At 41.0% G+C, this 22,032-nt stretch overlaps 1 protein-coding gene across 1 annotated transcript in view; it reads right to left on the minus strand.

Moving 5' to 3' along the window:
- Positions 1 to 7,403, minus strand: part of LOC139757218 (protein tipE-like) — a 126,120-nt gene extending 118,717 nt beyond the window's left edge. The window contains exon 1 of the mRNA XM_071677390.1: positions 6,233 to 7,403. Within this exon, the coding sequence (XP_071533491.1) occupies positions 6,233 to 7,221 (989 nt within the window). The 5' untranslated portion in view covers positions 7,222 to 7,403. The remainder of the gene's footprint in view (positions 1 to 6,232) is intronic.
- Positions 7,404 to 22,032: the final 14,629 nt, after the last annotated feature.

A 22,032-nucleotide genomic window follows, 5' to 3' on the forward strand; every position in this document is an offset into this window, starting at 1 on the left:
GGACCTGTGTCCCCGGACATCCGCCGCCTTTTCGAGGTTTCACCGTAAGGAGAAACAGTACCTTTGGCGAGGCAGTATTACCGGGAGTACAGTCTTGTCTGCATGTCCCTGCTGCTGGAGGTAGCGCAGCCTCGGGAGGCAGGAGACTTTGAGAAAGAGGATCCTAAGGGATGATAATAGGACTCTTTTTTTTTTTTTATAGAAATAGAACCTGAGGTAGTTATTAATAGAATATCTAAATCCGCAAGTAACACAATGATGTATCATTTGCTGACTACTTTGGGTAACGACTCAACAAACCACAAGGTCGACTTTCCCCCAACTTTTCGATGGTGTTCACCCAACAAAACCATCATGTTTGTAGATATTTTGCCATTGTGAGATCGCCCCTTTGTGGCAGCGCAAAGCGAAGTAAGATCAAGCGATCTGATAACTTGTTCAGTCCCGTTGTTTATAGGATCTGAACGCCGTAACCAGTTCGTAGATTGAGCGCCGCTCGGGACGTGAAACGCACAGCGGACTGTTGAACGCCGGAGTGTTGCCAGGTGGGTACAGTATACACGACGTGTTGGCTCTGCTCACGTCCGCAGATGACTTGGTAATGGTGGGGGACTGTCAGCGTGGCTGGGGATGTGTGTTGTGTGTGTGTATGGCTCGAGTCTGCTCGATTTGAAGCCCTACGGGAGTTGACGTAGAGCGCGGTTATGCCGGGGGAGTTGACGTGGAGAGCGGTTCTACCCCGGGGGAGTTGCGATCGTAGGGAGGGTGACATGTGTTGTAGATCTGCTTGGGAGTGGGAGGGAAGAGGTCACCATTATGGTGGGAGGAGAGGACTTCTGTTTCGTTCTACCTGGGGGAGTGCCAAAGGTAGGGGAGAAGGTGTGTGTGTGTGTGTGTGTGTGTGTGTGTGTGTGTGTGATGTAACGAGTTCTACCTGTGGGTTCCATCGTAGGGCAGAGGCGGCGTACACTCGTGTTACCCGGGGAGTATATGATAGCATATGTTGGGAGGAGTATATAATGGTGGGTTGGTATATAGACGCCGCCAGCACTACCCCCTGGTGTAACAGACGCAGGCACCGTGTTAGATGTAAATAAAGATGTTCCCCCTTGCAGGCCGGGGGTCCGCTAACACACCCCTCCTTTATGTTATCACTGTACCATGGGAAACCACAGCATGGTCTTTGGGTCTTTGACCGTGGAAGGCGGGGATCTGGTTTCGGGGTGCATTAAACACGACCGCCAGAGGGGTGTGAGCGAGGGGGGGAGGAGGTCCCCGTTGTTGTTCACCTAACGCTACCACGTTGTGGCGGGAAATGAGGACATGTATTGCAATATCGTGGAACACACCCTCGGACACCTTTGATTTTATACTTAGTCTCCCATTTGTATGATCTTTGTCGTCAGCCGTTCGTTGTCTGTGTTGGGCTGGAAAATGTCATGTCTTGTCATAAGCTGTGTTAACACCATCGAGGTCTTGGCATTTCCCAGGCTATGTAAACACCGTCAAAATATTGAAGTCCCTCTGTCGTTTCTCTGTAGCAAATTACCTGTCTATATCTCTCCTGTTACCAACCAGGCTCGTAGACGTATACACGAAGACTTTTATGCTTTTTCTGTTCACAAATCTTCCATACATTCACTTCATTCACTGACCCATCTCTTTTATTTCATACAATCGCTTCATTCACTGACCCATCTCTTTTACTCCATACATTCACTTCATTCACTGACCCATCTCTTTTATTTCATACATTCACTTCATTCACTGACCCATCTCTTTTACTCCATACATTCACTTCATTCACTGACCCATCTCTTTTATTTCATACAATCGCTTCATTCACTGACCCATCTCTTTTACTCCATACATTCACTTCATTCACTGACCCATCTCTTTTATCCCATACATTCACTTCATTCACTGACCCATCTCTTTTATTCCATACATTCACTTCATCCACTGACCCATCTCTCTAACCTGTTCGCTCTCTGTCTCTTGTTTCCTCTCATCGTCCAGATCATACATCATCCACTACCGTTCCTTCTTTCTCATCCAGTGTTCCCTGCTGTCCTTGCAGGACAAAACCACCGTGCATTATATATACATCAATATATGTATATGTATATGGGGATAGGGGATTAAGAATACTTCCCACGTATTCCCTGAGTGTCGTAGAAGGCGACTAAAATGGGAGGGAGCGGGGGGCTGGAAATCCTCCCCTCTCGTTTTTTTTTTTTTTTTTTTTTTTTTTTTAATTTTCCAAAAGAAGGAACAGAGGGGGCCAGGTGAGGATATTCCAAAAAAGGCCCAGTCCTCTGTTCTTAACGCTACCTCGCTAACGCGGGAAATGGCAAATAGTTTAAAAGAAAAAAAAAGATGTTTGTAATTATGGATCTTCGCTCTCCATCCTCCAAACCCCTAAACTTATGATTGATTGAATTCCGCGTGTTCGCAAGTCAGCTCGCTTTTTGGCGTCGCCGTTTCCTGCTTCCACCTTGCCTCATAGGTGGGCGGGCCCTTGTGTGCGTCAAGAAGGCTGTTGGTCTTCTAGACCTGAATTATGCCCGAGCACGAACACTTTACCATCTCACGAACACCATGCCCAGCGCACAAACACTTTCCCATCTCACAAACACCGTCCCAGAGCACAAAGACTTTCCCCATCTCACAAACACCATCCCAGAGCACAGTCCCTCTCCCATCTCACAAACACCGTCCCAGTGCTCAAAGACTTTCCCCATCTCACAAACACCGTCCTAGTGGACAAAGACTTTCCCATCTCACAGACACCAACCAAGCGCACGAAGATTTTCCCATCTCACCAACCCAGCGCACGAAGACTCTCCCATCTCACAGATACCAACCCAGCTCACAAAGACTTTCCCATCTCACAGACACCAACCAAGCGCACACTTTCCCATCTCACAGACACCAACCCAGCGCACGAAGACTCTCCCACATCACAGACACCGTCCCAGCGCACAAAGACTTTCCCATCGTCCAAAAACTTTCCCAATACAGTAAGACTGTCAAGGGCATTAGAATCTCATCTCAGGTCCCTTTAGCCAACTTCTCAGTTGAGAAAGACATAATCGATCTAATCAAATCATTTGAAAATTTGTTGGCTTTTTCACCTTACCAGTTGAACCTCCAGTATTCCATAGAGCCTCCATTTGTCCCACATCCTTAGCTTTATAGCATCGATCTGTATTCTTGTGAATTCCTCCACAGTTGCATTTAATTCTTTTAGACTTGCTTTGTCTCATGTATTCCGACGTCGATGGCTAGGAGGACATACGGTATTGTTATTATTATTATTTTTATTATCATTATTATTATTATTATAATTGTTATTATGAATTGGATTACTGGGTGATTGTTACTGTTAGTACTGTTATGAATATTGGTATTGTGATGAGTGTTGTGGGTCTGCGTCAGGGATGTGCGATGCGAGTGGTATTCCTTTGCCTGCGACCGTTCTTTGTCTGTTCCTGGCGCCACTCTCGAACGCAGGGTACGGCGAACAAGTCTGACGAAAAGGAAAAGGAACTGTGTTGTGAAGGTAGGGGTTTAGAGGGAGGGTAAGGTTGACGATAAGTACTGCGGGGTCTAGGAGTAGGGCGGGATGAGGAGTGAATCAGTTGCTGTTTGCGGCTGACGCTGCTCTGGTGGCACAGACTCCAGAGAGAGAGATAGAAAGAGAGAATAAGCTAGTGATACGAGTTCGGAAGAGTGTGTGTGTGTGTGAAAGGAGAACTTGAGCGTAAATGGGACAGAATGGCTTGCTTGAGAGTAAGTTTTAATTAGGGAGAACCTGGAAGCTGTGGGGCAGAGAGGGATGATGTGTGAAGACACTGTGTGGTATTCCCAGCGGTGTTGTGTGTTGGTGAGTCGTGGGGCCAGGAGCGCAGAAGAGAGGAAGAAGTATGTTGTGGGATTGAAATATCAGAGGACAGTGTGTGATATGAGGCAGGAATGAGGAAAGATAGTATAAAGTTGTGGCGGTCAGTTCAGTCTGTTTGAAATGGTTTGGACATATGGAGAGGTTGAGAGAAGAAAGAATGACTAAGAGAATCTACAAGTTAGAAGTGGAGGTAGCTAGGGGAAAGGGGGCCAAGGAAGAAGGGCTTCTGGGGCTTGAACATTCAAGAGGGTGAAAGGCGTGCATGGGATAGAAGGAATTGAATTGGTGTGGTGTACTGGGGGGCAACGTGCAGTCATTGGGCTGAGCCATAAGAAGCAATCAAGGTTTATCTTAAAATACACTGTTGGTCATGGCTGTGGATGGTAGACTCTGGTATCGATGACAGCGAGAGAGTGAATGCAAGTTAATAAGGCCGTTCTTTGTCCGTTCGGAGCGCTACCTGGCTGACGCGGGAAGCTGCTAACAAGTGTGGAAAAGAACTTATTTGTTGTTCGTTCTTCCATATTCTCTGCCAAGATGTTACCACAGTTGTGTACGTGATTTTCCGGAGCCGCAGATGGCCTTCACTGCTGTATTTGTACTTCAATCCTTGTTTCTTCGCGTTTTCCGATGTAAACTACCAATAATGCTGACTTCTTTGAGGTTCTTTCAGATTTTATCGTTTTGGGAATGTCCGCCTCTCCTGCCAAGCATCGGAAATGGGGTGGGTCTAGTATTGATCATACAATTCCAGGACCACTTTCAAGGAGCTCTCCTGGAAGCTGGAAGGCTGCACTTTTTTGACCTCTTTTAGAGCGAGAAGTTCCTCGACTGGACCGTGCTCCCATTATTCATCCAAAGACGATGACACGGCCTCGCCGAAGGTGACTTTTCGCTCGCTGTTTTAACGCCATCCAGGTGGAGTCCGGTAACACCGTGGGTGTGGGGGGCAAAGACGATGGATGACACAGCCTCGCCGAAGGTGACTTTTCGCTCGCTGTTTTAACGCCATCCAGGTGGAGTCCGGTAACACCGTGTGTGTGTGTGTGGGGGGGGGGGGGGGGCTTTCATATTATAGGGGGGAATGCAACAGTCGAAGTGCTAAAGAACCGTTGACCTCGTTATAAACTACCCTTGAAGGCTTTCCACAGTCACTTATGGGGGGTGTGCTTGGCAATGTGTTACACTTGACGTGTAACAGTCAATTCTTGATGATTAACCCTTAACCGTTCATCTTTTGACAGTTGACCCCACGACAACCAAACCTTGACAGTTATATCTTGCCAATTGACCCTAGACAGTTAACCCTTGACAGTTGAAAGACAACTTTGGACAGTAAGATATAAACCAGTCGCAGTGGAGTGCCGGCATATGACAATAAGTAGGGTGAAATGCTGCCTGTGACAGTCTCTCCGTGTGACAGCTTGGCGCTGGAACATGTCACAGTAGAATGACACTTGACAGTCGAATGAAGACAGAAGGACAGGGGAGAGACAGCCCCTGATACTGTAGATGTGTGATGGCAGACAGTCTAATATTGTTCGCCTGTCAGGTCCTCAACACAGTCCCGGCTCATTACAAGCATCACAAACACTTCACACAACTCCAGGCCACTGTATACATCAGCTTACGATTAGAATCTCCCCCCCCCCCCTCCCACTTCACAGTGGAACAACCAATGAAGAATATGTGAAATTAATAAGTTCCATTATGATGAGTAGCTGCAAAGTGTAGAGTTCAATCGCCCTTGTCTTGTTTATACTCTAGCAGTAAGGAGACTTTGCGATTCCCTTACAGTTCGGGGAACAAAATGTTTGTGGTCAGCGTTGTTGTGACGGCAATGAGGGTACGGGTCAGTCAAAAGCGAATTTGGAGAGAAAGTATTGTGGTAATGGTAGAAGTTGTCGTCCGTAGTGGACCACAGGAGACTGCAGTAGGTTTGATCAGGGAGGTTCGGAATGGGTTAAAATGTGTTTGCCCCGAACTTAGCCTGTCACTTTTCGGAACACACACAAAATAGAATGTGTATATAAAGAGGTCGCCAGTCGTTTAAGGTTTAGCATTAGTATTGGAGTACGTCAGCTTTAAGAAAACAACTTGGAAATAGGTTGGAGACACGTGCTACAGTATCGATAGATTATTCCCTGCTGTATCAGCCACAGATTTAAGAAGGGGGTCATGATATTATCCGGGTGGTCCACACTCGTTGCCTAACTCGCCGCGGGAAGCGGGCGCGCATGCTAAGAGCGGCGTTATTTTTGCATCCTTATCAGTTCTGGGGAACACCTGAGGAACTCACCGCTGGTAGGGGAACAGGGTACTTACTGCGGCTGGAGTGCGGAGCGCCGCCGGGAGCACTTCTTGAGGTAGGGGCAGTGGAGGATGATGATTATGACGATGCCGCCGACCTGAGCCCCTACAGTCCAACCTAAGGACTTGAGTAGCTCCAACTCGGCCTCCTGGGGGTTGTACTGCGGCATGACGAGACTGCGGTCCACCTCGCTGTAGTAACAGAGGAACCGTCGCCCGGGCACGCCGTAGTATTTGAAAAAATTCGAGCAGTTGACAACGGGAGGGTAGCCGCACCCCTTCACGTTGATGAAGAGGGAGGCGTTGAGGTTGTCCCAGTAGTTGTTGTCGATGTAGGTGGTGGCGTTGTGGGCGCCTGGCTCGGGCAAGGTGCTGTTCACACCGACGTCACACTCGTCCTGTAGGGACGACGCCAGGCCCGCCCGGGAATCGCCCTTCACTACACAGTTTCTGTACACTACAGTGATCTGCGAGCAGTTGTACACGTCACTGGTACACCCCTCGGTGCACGAGCACCACGTTATGTTTTTCAGGCCGACCACGACCTCGGCGAAGGTGGTCATGCAGAGGACGGGTGTCGGGTGGAACTCGTACGTCAGCGTGGCCAGCGCCGGGTCTATGGTCATGGGGACCAGGAACAAGAGGGTGAACAGACCCCCTATGATCATCAGGCCGGCCACGATGGTCACGTAAAGCTTCAGCAGCGAGAGCCATGAGGTTTTGCTCTTCTTCTTCGTCTTTCTCTCCTTCAGGAGCTGCCTGAGCGCCTCCTTGCCAGCATCCAGCTGGGCCCTGTCCATGATCGCCTCGAAATGTTCATCTTTGAGGTTGATATTGTCCTTCTCGTCGAAATTGCTGCTGTACGGTTGCTTGATATGGGCTTTGGACTTACCCTTCTTGGCGTCACTAAGATCCTCTCTCGAGGAGGAGGTCGAAGGGCCGCGGGAGTGGACAGGCTGCACCGCATTGCCCCGGCCTGTGAACTGCGCGGCTGGCACGAGCATCACGCCCCACTGCGCTCTCCCCGGCCCATCCCTGTGCCACTGAAGATCCTCTCTCTCCCCCTTCCACTAGTGGCCGGAAGCAGCCACCAGACACTGAAATGGCGTAGGGTTCATCCAGACCGAAGCACTCATGGTCCCACGCCGGTCGACTCTGAAGTGAGCCCGTGTGCCAGGGGCCAGACACCGACCGACCGACGCCTGCACTGCCATCTGCCGGCCACACCCGACACTACCGCACATACACGTACATACGCGCGCACACACACACACACACACACGCACACAGACAGACACACACACACACACAGCCCCCCCCCCCCTCTCCTGTTGTTAGTTGCTGACCCATTCTTGTGTGCACGACGCAAGATCACACATTATGTATATGCAGTTGGTGACACCGAAATTAACAAATAAGTATATTATCTGTAAAACCCCCGATATGTTTACAAGACAAGGGGGGAGTGAGGGGAAAAAAAACTAAGTGTAGAAGGCAAGCTATTGCGATTATCCGTCCACGCTTTTATGTAAATTTGGTCTTTAAAGAATGTAGATTTATACATAACCATAGCACATGAATGCTTGTACCAGGAAATGAAACATGACTTAAAGTTGGGAAATTATAGACATGGTGGAATCTCGCCCCCGAACTTCCCACAAAGTTCCAGGAATCCTGAAATTTAGGTTGAAGTTCTGACTCTGCATCGTGTTCTTATTGCTGTAACTTTTTCATGCGTTCATGTTTTTTTTTTTTGGTATATTTGTCGAAAAGATTAGGAAGTGATGGCATTTTCTTCCTTCTTTCGTCTTTCCCCGCTTTCTTTAATCTTCTCTCTTTTTTAAAGAGTCGGGTCAACATATACTTTTAAGTAACCTTTATAAATTTCTTAGTTGTTTTTCCCTTCACGAATAGATTCTTTTCACCCGAGATAATCGTGGTGTATGTTTTACCCATGCCATGTTTGTTACAATGAAATTTTTTTTTTTTTCCCAAAAAAAGAAACAGAGAAGGGGGCCAGGTGAGGATATTCCCTCAAAGGCCCAGTCCTCTGTTCTTAACGCTACCTCGCTAACGCGGGAAATAGCAAATAGTATGAAAAATATATATATATATATATATATATATATATATATATATATATATATATATATATATATATATAATGCACAGTATACCTCTGAAGCTTTTACTACATTAAAGACTTGATATCGGTATTAAGGAAACGTGTGAACATTTAAGATGTGTCTTCAAAGTCAGTTGTTAACAGAAGTGAACTCGGGTTAGCCCGTCTCTTACCATTGCCACGCCCTTATGTTGAGGGAAGCATCCACTGGTTGTGTAGTACAAGGGTTGAAGAAGGCTATGGTGGCAGGGGTTAAGTAAAAACTGCCACACTACGAAGCTCAAGACACGGATAACTTTTTACCTTTGATGTAGATTTTTTACGATTCAGTCTTGACGTTGTAAGAAGCATTCTGGTGCCCAGAAATTTAGTAGCCTGTAGTTTCATTATGCGGGTTTCCGATTTCACTTGAAAAAGAAAAATAGGAAAATTTTGATTTTTTCATATTTTGAGAAAACTTTTTCTTCAAGTTTCCATTTGTATGAAAATGAAACCCTGTCATGAAGACAGCATCTGAAAAAAATGTTCAGGATTTATATTATGGATTGTTTGAGCCATTTGGAGTAATGAGAGTTTTTATACCGTATGCACAACTTACTTCCAAGGTACGACGCGTACGTACGGTACGGGTGGTACATACGGATATTCCCAACCAGAAACATTGGCGCAGACATGTTTCTGAACAGCATGACATAAGACAGGGTTGTTGAACCGGCGTTGAACCGGCTTCCAAGTTGACGTCATTGGTAGGCGGGGCTTGTCTCAAGACTCTACCCACCGTTGACATCATCAACCTTAGGGTAGCTCAGTAGTCGTCTCCTGTTTGTAGAGTATGGGGAGGGAGGGGGTTAGGGTTTACACTCGCGAGGCCCCATCTCTTAAATGGTCTGTGCTTTCTTCCATTTTTTTTTTCTTAATTTCTGCTCGGTATTTGCATTTACCACGTCTTGATTCATTTTGTTCCATTGATCCACCACCTTTATGAAGTTCTTTTCACTTCCTTTTAAACAAGTTCCGTGCTTAATTTCACGTTATGTCCTCTGGCTGGTTGGTCCATCTCTATGTCTCTCGAAGAACTGGCTTCATCGTGTCATATTTTTAAAACTTAAATGCTAGCAGTACAGGGTCAGGTCACCCCTCACTCTTCCTTCTTTTAAGGTGGACAAATTTAAAAAGCCTTTGAGCCTTAGCGTGCGATTTACCTGTCTTCTTCATTCTGATAGCAGGAAGTGTTCAGTGGTGTTGCTGTGGTAGATGCATCGTGGGCATGACGGTTCTTGAAATATGTTGAATTTGTGTTTGCAGTGTTGTAGGTATGAATGATGTCCCCGAGCTTAGACGAAAAGGTGTAACTCGTATATGTCTGGGGAGTTTGGGGTTAGATGGGTGGGGGTGTCTATGTTGTAGGGTGAGTTTGAGTTGGGATGGTGGAGGCTTGGGAGTTTGTCCAGTCGCACCGATGTTTATGTTTCGCAAAGTCGTACGTGTGTGTGTGTGTGTGTATGTTTTCCCAATGCTGTGTTTGTTGAGGGGGAAGGGGAATGGATCTTCGAGTGTAGGTTGCTGAGGTGTGATCATAGGTAAGGTTATTAAAAATCTTCGAGAGTTGGCGGTAAGATTGGTGTGTATGAGAAGGGCCTAGTGCAGAGCATGTCCAGGAAAAACTGTATTGGGAGGATCTTTGTTTCTTGGTATGAGTGTTGGGTGTTTTGTCATTTGCTAGGCAGCCAGTGATTGTTCTGAGGGCTTTGTTTTGGGAGGTTTGCGTCTTTTTTTTTTTTTCTAATCTTTACCTTTGACAGGGTGGATCATCTTTGTTATCTTTACTTTTGACAGGGTGGATGAACAGGGAAGTGTAGGGCAATTGAGAGTGGAGGGAAATAATTGTCTAGATAATGCTAAGGAATTATTTTTTTTCTTTGCCATTTTTTTTTCCTGTAGAGAAGATTGGTTGTTTCCCGGCTCCAACCACAGGTGATGTCAGCCCCAAAACTCACCTTATGACTTGCTGTTGAAAGCTCGTATCCACTCCACTGTGCCACCGTACCTGGCCTGACCAGAATTACTTCCCGGGTATATTTTTTTTCCTTTTACTGTTTAACGGCATTCATTTAATATATCTAAACAGCAACATAAATTTCACAAAATGAGTTTCGTTACTTGGTTCTATAGTAAAAAAAAAATTTCATTACATCTTTTTAATTGTTAGAAGTATCTGTATTAGTCGACCGTGTTCCTTTTGAGACGACTATAATTCAGATAAAGTAGATACAATTTTAATTAGCATTATTTTTTTCCTACTTTCCTCCCCCCCACCTCTCTCTCTCTCTCTCTCTCTCTCTCTAACATGACTGGGATAAAGAACAATACTTTAAAAAACAGAAACGAACTAAGAACTACTAAAGAAACTGATAATACCTGGAAAGTGGACTGAACCAGGGCATTTGAAGCATCTGGGGTTTAACCATGGAAAGGTCTGTGGGGCCTGGATGTGGACAGGGAGCTGTGGTTTCGATGCATTACATATTACAGCTAGAGACTGAGAGTGTGAACAAATGTGGTTTTTTTGTGTTTTCTTGGTGCTGCCTCCCTTAAGCGGGGGGTAGCAAGGCTGTTCCATGTGGGGCGGGGTAGCGCTGGGGATAGATGAAGGCAAGCAAGAATGAATATGTGTGTATATGTTGATATGTATGTATATGTGCGTGTCTGGGGGTTTATGAGTGAATGGGTCATTCTTCGTCTGTTTTCTGGCGCTACCTTGCTGACGCAGGAAACACTTATTAGGTAGAATAAAAATCAAAAAATAGTATATATATATATATATATATATATATATATATATATATATATATATATACAGTTAAAGGCTTGCATGGGATAGAGCGAATTGGAACGATGTAGTATATAGGGGTCAACGTGCTGATAATGAACTGGGCCAGGGCACATAAAACTGTCGGTAGGAAACATGGAAAGGTCTGTGGGGTCTGAATATGGCTGTGGTTTAGTACATTGCTTGTGACAGCTTGAGAATGGATGTGAGCCAATGCAACCTTTCTTCATCTATTCCTGGAGCTGCCTCCTGAATATGCAAAATGGCCAGCAGGTATAACGAAAAAAAATCTGATTCTTAAAAACTCTAGAATATGCAAAGGATAACAACACAGTTCTGATTAATATATCAGAAACTTGGCAAAATGAAAAAGTGAAAGATGAAACAAACTTGAAACAAATTGAAACATTCAGAACAGGTAGAACAAAATTCAAATAAGGTATTGGAATATTAATCTGTAATTGGCTCAAAGGAAAACAGCTAAAGATGAGTCAAATAAATGATAACTAAGTATATTGAGCATTCCAGTCATAAGCATAATAAACCTAGTATCATGAACCACCAAATACAAAACTAGACTTTAGAATGATTTTAACAAAAGCTGAAGAAGTTTTGAAGGGATTAGGGAAACCTGATCTGAAAATAGTATGGGCTGATGTCTTTAACTTTCATTTTATTGACTTGCAAGAAGGAGTAGATTATTTTGATAGATGTAGATACAGTTATAAAGTAAAGACTATTGGGTCATCATATATAAGGGAACGATTCCAAAGACAAATTAATTTATGTGATTCATTAGGCCTTGTGCTGGTAACCAAAGACAAAGAAGAAAGAGCAGTCTATCTTTTTTAAAACTGACATGGCACTGTTTTCAGATATAGAAGTTAATAATTACAAGTTTGATAGATCATAATACCATATTAGTAACTGCAGCATATTAAATAGAAATGAGAGAAATGTAAACATGATGCAGCAATAGAGAACAACAGTGAATTGAATGACAGGTTTTCCCAAGACAAATTAGGCAAAAAAAAAATAATTTAGAGGATTCTGAACATATATTGACATGAGATCCTCAGGGAAAATAACCTATTGATAAAGATAAAATTACACTGTGAGAGACTTCACCAAATAATAATTAAGCCAGTTCATAGGAAAAAGAGAATATGTACAAAATCAAGACGACTTAGGACTAAAGACTATGGACAAATAGAAGATGGCATGGAAAAAGATTAAAGGATTATTGAAAAAACAAGCAAGAATAAAAGCTCATGTATCATAATCTGGACATCTTCAGTTTCCTTCTAATTATTGCATAAGACAAAATTACATATTTTACGTGACTATTCACTTTGTTCTCTCCAGCATTTCGATTCCTGTTATTATAATCTTTTCAGTAACTTCACTTTTCTTTCCTCTTTCTCTTTTCATTGTGCTTTATCCTTAAGGATTTTCATCCTTCATCCTTTCAGCCACAGTAAATTTTTCTTTTCAGCTTTCCCATTGATAATTACAAATTAATCCTTTCAGTCTAAATATTTAAACATTTTGAGCCCTTTTCATCTTTGTTCACTCATGTTCAACCACCTTTTGAAACAATTTATCTGCTTTTTGTTTTGTATACAAATCAGCCTCCACTTTTTATGGGCCCTAGCTGCTTCTCTGCAGTGAAAAGTCTCACAATGAATACAAAACTCATCTTTAAATCTCACACATTTCTTAACTACAGTATCTGAATTGGGAAGTTTTACATGAGATGTACTCCATTTTCATTCAAAATCCTTACCTCATGTGCACATTTTATTTTCCCACATAATTACACTAAAGTATGTCTTGCTGCTGTTACTCATTCAAAAGGTTAACTGAAGGTAATCAAACCCAAAATAGGATATGCTTTGTATTTTATAGTAAAATGACCCATAGAAATAACGGGGTTACTAATAAGCTGTTACACCAACTCTGTTTGCATTACATACGACCTTGCATTAAAGGCAAATTACCGAGTACAAAACTAGTTTGTTAAATGCTGAGTTATTAAATTCACATTTAGTATCAATTTCATTAGAAATTTTAAGGTCTGAAACTGAACACTGAATTATTGGTATGCATGGTACAGAGTACTGACCTAACAAAAAGGACAAAAAACACACTTCTAGTTTTTTGGCTTTTGCATATTATTCTTAGTTGTAAACCAGTCCTCACAAGTCAACTGATTAGGATAGTCATACATACCAGCAAGAAAATGTATGCTCTATGCTGGATATATTTTAAAAATACTGGGCATAAGGTTTGTGAGTAAATAGAGTATATCACTACCAGAACAATGTGGGGGTCTATAAACAAACCTACAACTCTTATTCTAAAGATATAATAATTTTCATATTTCTATTGCTAGGAAATGGACAAGCCAATGCAGGGAATTGGCTTTAACCCTTTGTTAATATTAATGGATATCTTTATCCAAATAGGCTCTTACAATAAGCTTGATGATTTGGCATCTAGCAACAAGATTAGTTTGTAGTAAATTTGTACAAACCATTCCGACCAATGCTTTGTAGCACATTTGTACAAACCAACTAAACCAACACTTCAGGATACTCCTAGCCTAGATTACCTATAAAAATGCAGAATGCACCCCTAGCAGTCTCCTAAATGTATATTTGTTATAGGTCTGCCTTAAACAGCAATAAATATCTCGGTATAATGATTTAACAAGATAAATTTTTCTTTAAAATTTGGTTATTACTTGGTACAATATATCCATTAATAGTAATGATTAACAACCAGTTTCCAAAACATTATGGACCTCATAATGTGCATCACTGCAGAGCCAGCAATATTCACCAATTACATACAGTATAATGTGACACCTTGAGACTGTCTAATATAACTACAAAGTTCCATAACTAGTATCATTGTAACAGGTCATTATCAAAACACTGCATAAATACAATAAGAGATGCTAATGATTGTAAATGAAAATAAAAGTGAATAGTGATAGAACTCTTAATAATGAAATGATCTAACTGTGTTACTAGTTTAGTAAATGAGATTTATCATTTCAAAACAAGGGAAATTATTGACTAGCTCTCTGGCAATGTACATAGTCAAAAAAATGAAAATGATGTTAACATAAAATAATTATATAGAAGTATCTCTTAAAATCAAGACAAAATGATATTCATAATAATCAATTGTTCATTTTAAATGATTACAATTCTGTCAGACATATGGCAACCTGTCCTAAAGGATGGTAAAATTAATTCAGTAATCAGTAATGAATTGAAAATTTGGGTTGGAATTCACTAAAATGACTTAGACATATAGTGGGCCCATGACACAAGGAGGAATAACAATCGGTTCATGGACTGTATGTGCATACCCACAAAATGAAAAAAATATATATACTACAATGACTTTCATTAACAGCATTCGGCTGACTGTGATTATTCAGATGTGGTACCAATCCTTAAAAGAGTTAAAACTAAAAAAATTTGAATCATGCAATTCAATCCTTGGATTACATTCAAAATGATTTGTGTGCCAAAATAGTATACATCTGTATCTAAACGTTTCCTACTACATAGCTGGATGGAGTATTTATGTGTGTGTGTGTATGTGTGTGTGTAACAAATACACTTGCATGAATAGTGGACCTTACTTAACTGATGATACTTTTTAAAGCTTTCTCTGATAAACAAAATGCAAGTCACCTAAAGACATCTAATGTAACGATCCCAAAGTTAGGTCACAATATTATTGTCAAATTTAGGACTGGGATTGGTTTAACATTGGTGTGATTTCGACCTCTATTATGGTTATCACATGAAGGCAGGCTTTTTACTATGAGACAAAAAGTCTGAGCTCATTGTAGATGTACCTGTACAAATCAAGAATGTGGGAGGGAGTAAGTATGGTTTGGGTTTTGTTAGACAGCGGCAAATGTTTTAACAGTTGATTGGTATGTTCATAGGTACTACTCAAATGGCCTTGCTTGCCGACTAGTTTGACCTTATATAGTTCCAAATCAGGTCTAGAATTCACTCCAATGTTTCACTCAGTGTTGCAGTGCTACAAAGCAAACGTTTTGACAAGATAACTCAGCTAATGCTCCACTTACCATTCCCTCCTTCCATCCTTTCTAACTCCATATTACATAACCAGTGAAGTCCACTATGCATATCAGAGGAGAATGTTCAATGAATGTAGTCTACATAAACAAAAACTGAACTGTACTGTATCACTGTTACTGTCAAGACAGCATATATGAGTGGAGGGTTGCTGCTCTGCTGTCAGAGGAGAATCACTTCTTCAAGAATTTAGTGATTTTTAATCAGTTTCTAAATACTGTTATATCCAGTCAAGAAATATAATGTAAACAATTTTCAGTTCAATATGTTGAAAAGGTACCAATGCATATTTAGATAGTTTTACAAAGTCTCGTTTAGAGTGATTTTTTTCAATATTATTGGGGAACAAATGACCAATGGCTGTTAAAAAAAACACGATCTCCATGCATGCTTCTAGCACTTTACATGTAAAATAATGTGAAAACAAACTTCTTCAAAATAAAAGGAAGATAAGTATTATCTCATAATTCATTTAATGAATGGTCACAGTCTTTAGACTGCATAGTACCTTGTATTTTTTTTGCCATCTTAGCATATGGTCCAGTAAATATATGTATTGTGGTGTTATCCCTTACAGGTATCACATTATCTTGCCTTGGTAAGAATTGTTAAATCAGAGTTTCTATCATTCATTCTAATCAAACTGTTAGTAATATTTATGAACATGCATTAACATTAATTTTAATGTTTTATGAATGATGAGTTAAATAACATAGTACATGACAAAGTTTCATTTACTTCAGAACTGTCAATGTTAATAGTATTCTTATCCATTAAGTTTGAATAACACATTAAAAGCTGAATCCAGTAGAGATTTACAGGTTACATGCTCCAATAGAGTAAAGGATAACAGGAATACCAAATATGGTGTAGTGGGAGTGGTCACTTTCCTTTTCATTGAAATTTCCTATTTTCCAATTGTTTTCACTATTCTATCTCTTGCTCTCATACCTGCTTTCCTTTTCCCACCTTGGCAAGGTAGTATCAGGAGCAGAAGCTTTGAATACATATTGTATGAAAGTCATTACCAGATGCAGTATGTTAAAACTTGTTGAACGAGTCATAAAAGAAGTTGGGAATACCAAGGAAAAACTAAATGGCCTGAAACTTTTATCCAGTATTATCTGAGACATGATCATGCCATAGTAGCTTGAACCTCAGTGGAATGTAAACCCATTCAAAAGCTGGGATCATTGGTTGGTTTGAGTGGACAAGTTTGTATGTGGGTGTCTGAGGGGCAGAGGGGTGTTACACACACACTTACATACACACCTTTATCCTTCTCTTTATCTTTTCTTGTCATATTTGGTCATTCTTACACCAGTATAAAAACTCCTTCCAAGCTGCTGTTTATCATCCTATAATGTAAGGGTTCCAGCATATTAATGAAGGAATTATCAAGTAAATTTTTCAGAAACAATAAGTGGGCAATAACAATAATAATCCATATGTCCTCACTGGTAGAATGTGTTAGTGTTTATGTACAAGTTCATGAGAGATAAGGCTGTCATATTACATTATGTAAATTAAATGTATATTCAGTTGCAGTATTCCATTTTCAAATTTTCTTTTTTTCCTCACTTTAATGAACAGTAGAAAAAATGAAGAGCATATTGAATATAAGTGAATAGTATCTACACTGGCATGCACGAGTATGTGTGGAGGGAAATCATCATTGTTCTTGACATCTGAGAGTATCACTTGATTTCTGTATAAATGACCATTGTATTCATTATAATATGCAATGTTTCTGTGCTTCAGTAGTTGTGCAGATGTGTGTGTGTGTGTATGGTTGAGTAAGCAAGTAGCTAAGTTAACTGGTGAGGTGATCTGTAATTGTGGGTGATTGGTTAAGATTTTGCAGGCATAAACTTTGTACTGAGGAGGTTGATCATGCTTCATGAATTAAATAAGCAAGGATAATATTCATATAAAAGAATGGGGCCTTATTTAGAATGCCTCATTTGATCAGTTGTCAGATGCACACTTGTGCAATTTTGTGTACATATTTAATTATGTAACCTGAGGAACCCTTTTATGGGGCTCCTGTGGCTTTGATGCAGCATCACAAATGAGAAGAGAGCATATTGAACTTCTTTGGGGTGGGAAGATACTCCATGATGTACTTCCTTTGCATTATCACCACTCACAGGTGGCCTTATAACAATAGTATATTTTTTTTTTCGTACTATTCGCCATTTCCCGCATTAGCAAGGTAGCGTATATATAGCAAGTATATATATATATATATATATATATATATATATATATATATATATATATATATATATATATATATATCGTACATAACCGCCATTTCTCGCGTTAGCAAGGTAGCATTAAGAACAAAGGACTGAGCCTCGGAGGGAATATCCTCACTTGGCTCCCTTCCCTGTTCCTTCTTTTGGAAAATTAAAAATGGGAGGGAAGGATTTCCAGCCCTCCTTCTGGAGAGGGGATGCTATTTAGTGTGTGGCAGGGTGGCGATGGGATTGGATGAAGGCAGCAAGTATGGATATGTACATGTGTATATATGTATATCATACAAACCTCTAACAGCCAGGATCGAACCTGGGACCCCTGTGCAAGAGGCAGGCATGCTAACCGCTAGGCTATGGGACTGTCCCATAGCCTAGCGGTTAGCATGCCTGCCTCTTGCACAGGGGTCCCGGGTTCGATCCTGGCTGTTGGAGGTTTGTATGTTCTATGAAGGTGCGCGTTCATATGCACTTTATTCGTATATATGTATGTGTCTGTGTATGTATATATATGTGCATGTGTGGGTGTTTATGGATATACTTGTGTATGTGGGTGGGTAGTAATTTTCGTTTTTATTCATAGTTACCCCAGGACCTCTTTCTGGGAGAGAGTACAGGTCTTGCCCATGACCTCTTATCAGAGGCTCCTGCAGCTACTTTATCTATCTATCTATAAATATATATATATATATATATATATATATATATATATATATATATATATATATATATATATATATATATATATATATATGAATACCCTAGGACCAGTTTCAAAGAAATAGTCCTGGTGTTACTTAGGACCTCTTTCCAGAGGTGCTTTCAGCCTAAGGATGTGCAACTTCAAATGGCAGGGAAATGTGATCTTTAGCATAACAAGTTCTTTGATGAAACCGTATTTCCAGTGATACAACCATGCCAGAGATTTTTCACTCGCAGTGTAAATTCGAGCAGGTGGTGTCTGGTACCACCAACTAATCAACAGTGCATTTGCCCACTTTCTCAAGAATCCTATTCACTCTAGCCACTCTGGTAGTAATAATAATAATAATGATAATATGTATATTTTATTGACATACTTATCTCAAGATCAATTTTTATTAAGTCATGATGTTCACAAGGCCTCTTTCGAAAGGCTCCTGCAGCCTAATAAAGCACTACTTCCATTATTAGGGAAAGTGGACTCTTCTGCAGTTCTTCATTGAGACTTTACTCGCTATGATACAGACTCGCCAGACTTTTCATTCAAAGTGTTACCTCTTGAAGGCAGAGCCAAGTAACCCCATAAAATATATATTGATATTATGCTTGTTCACATTGTTCACATCAGTGAGGTATCACCAGGAACATTTAAAGAAAGGGCCTTGTTTGCTCACATCCACTCTATTGCAGTAATGTATCATACAGTGAAAACAGAGCACACTTCACAATCAGGCTCTAGAAACCTTTCTCTGGCTTTCCCTAACCACGTCACATGCCTTGGTTCAGTCACTGACAGCATGTCATCCCCATTAAATCACACTGTTCCAATTTGCTCTGTCCCATGCATGCCTTTTACCCTCCTGCATGTTCAGGTCCGTAGCACTCAAATTCTTGTTTCATACCTTTCAGCACCAGTTTGGTCTCCACTTTCTCCATGTCCCCTACACTTCTGACACATACATCCCCTTTGTCAACGGCTCGCTCATTCCCTCCGTATGTCCAAACCATTTCAAAAACACCTGCTCTCTCAAACATAATTTTCTTATTACCATACCTCCCACTTACCTCATCATTACTTACTTCATCAACCCTCCTCACACTGCCAATTGTCCTCAAACATTTGATTTCCACCACATTTACACTTCCAGAAATTCTCATCTACACATGCCTTACATCCATACAACACCACCGGGACAAATATACCTTCAAACATACCCATTTTTACCCTGCCAGATAGTGACCTTTTTCTATACATTCCTCAATGCTCCTAGAACCTTTGCACCCTCACCCGCCCTGTGACTTACCTCATCTTTCATGGCTCCTCACACACTTCTATTTTATTATTTATTTATTTATGTGCATGTATGGGTGTTTATGTATATATATTTATTTACTTATTTTGCTTTGTCGCTGTCTCCCGCGTTAGCGAGGTAGCACAAGGAAACAGACAAAAAATGGCCCATTCACTCATATAAACACACACACACACACACATATATATATATATATATATATATATATATATATATATATATATATATATATATATATATATATATATATATATTCTTTCTTTCACACTATTCGCCATTTCCCGCATTAGCGAGGTAGTGTTAAGAACAGAGGACTGAGCCTTTGAGGAAGTATCCTCACCTGGCCCCCTTCTCTGTTCTTTCTTTTGAAAAAAAAAAAAAAAAAAAAAAGGAGGGAGGGGGTTGTTATTCCATGTGTGGCAAGGTGGAGATGGGAATAAATAAAGGCAGACAGTATGAATTATGTACATGTGTATAAATGTATAAGTCTGTGTGTGTATATATATGTATACATTGAGATGTATAGGTATGTATATTTGCATGTGTGGCCATGTATGCATATACATGTGTATGTGGGTGGGTTGGGCCATTCTTTCGTCTGTTTCCTTGTGCTACCTCACTAACACCGGAGACAGCGACAAAGCAAAATAAGTAAATAAATATATATACATAAACACCCATACATGCACATATACATACATGTATATATCAACATATACATACATATTTATACACATACAAAGACATATATACATATGTATATACTGATACTTGCTTGCCTTCATCCATTTCTGGCACTACCCTGCCCCACAGGAAACACCATCGCTACCCCCTGCTTCAGCGAGGTAGCGCCAGGAAAACAGACCAAAAAGGCCAGGCTTGTTCACACTCAGTCCCTAGCACTCATGTGTAATGCATCAAAACCACAGCTAACTATCCTGGCCCCCTAGACCTTTCCATGGTTGAACGCTCCAGTCACAGACAAAAGTCCACATCAAGGCCAGGCCTTTATTAAAATATATAGAATTATGAAATAGAAAAAGAAAAGACAAGGGAAGGTATTCATGAATTTTGGAGGAAGTGAATAACCTGTCTTTTGAAATGTGCCAGGTCATAGTTATTGGGAAAGACATGAGATGGTAGAGAGTTCCAAAGCTTCAAAGAGTAGGGAAAGAAGCAGGTATCAAAACTCACCTGTGAGTTGCTGATGGCCACACAATAATCCTGATGCAGCAGCTTGCTGAGTATTGCATGATCTAGCTAGTGGTAGGGGCATACAAGCAGCCAGCTTTCATGAGCAAAAACCAAAGTAATACCTATAGGAGAGAGACAGTGAACCAAAATTGCTGCGAAGGGCAAGGGAGTCAAGTTTGGAAATTAGCCTGGGGATGCTTTTGGCTCAACTCTCAAGCAAGCATACAGAGCTAGAATCACCCCAAAAGTGAGAGCAGTACTCCATACAAGGATGAATCAATCTCTTGAATAAGCGGATCAACTGTTCAGAAGAGAACTTTTGACATCTAAACAGGACATCCAGTTTCTTAAAGGCAGACTTAGCTATTACTGTAAAAAGGAATTTCCAAGAAAGAGTGGATGTTACAGTAATTACAAGTATGTTCATTGAGTCAAGAGGTGGAATTACATAACCATCAAAGGAGAGATGAGAGTTGTGAGGAGTTTTCGAGAGAGATGTGTAGAAATTGGGTCTTGGAGGCACTAATCTTAAGATTTTGTCTACCCCACTGAGATATCCTGTCCACTTCTGAGTACATATACATGTACCCGAGAAGTACTTAACAGAAACAGATGGATTTGTATGTGGCATTTATGGATCTGGAGGAGGCATATGATCAGGGTAATAGATATGCTTTGTGATATATTTTATGAATACATGGTATGCGAGTACAGCTATTAGAAGCAGAGAAGTTTTTATGGTTAGAATAAGGCAAGTATGCGAGTAGGAAAAGAGTAGGGCAAGCGGTTCCAAGTCAAGTTGGGTCTCCTGCAGGGGTGTTTGATATTACCATAGCTGTTTAACCTGTTTATGGATGAGGTGGTGAGGGAGGTATATAGAAGGGTCTTGGAGAGAGGATTAGGTATGTAGCCTGTTCAGGGGCTTGGGAGTAGTCACTTGTTTTCTGATGACATGGCATTGGTGGTAGATTTAAGCGATTAAATGCAGAAGTTGTCTTAGTTTGGGAGAATGTAAGAGAGGAGAAAGTTTAGGGTAAATGTGCATAAAAACAAGTTCATTAGGTTAAGCAAAGCAAAGAGATAGATAAGTTGGGGTGTGAGATTTTATGGAGAAAATAATGTGTTTTAGATAAATGGGAGTGGACATGGCAACAAAGGGAACCATCGAAGCTGAGGAAAGCTTTATGGTGGGTGAGCTAGGACATCCATTGGGAACTGAAGAGTTTTTGGAGAGTTCATTGTTTCTGAAGGCAAAGTGGGTGC

This window comes from Panulirus ornatus, chromosome 25, assembly GCF_036320965.1.
Source record: "Panulirus ornatus isolate Po-2019 chromosome 25, ASM3632096v1, whole genome shotgun sequence".
NCBI lineage: Eukaryota > Metazoa > Arthropoda > Malacostraca > Decapoda > Palinuridae > Panulirus > Panulirus ornatus.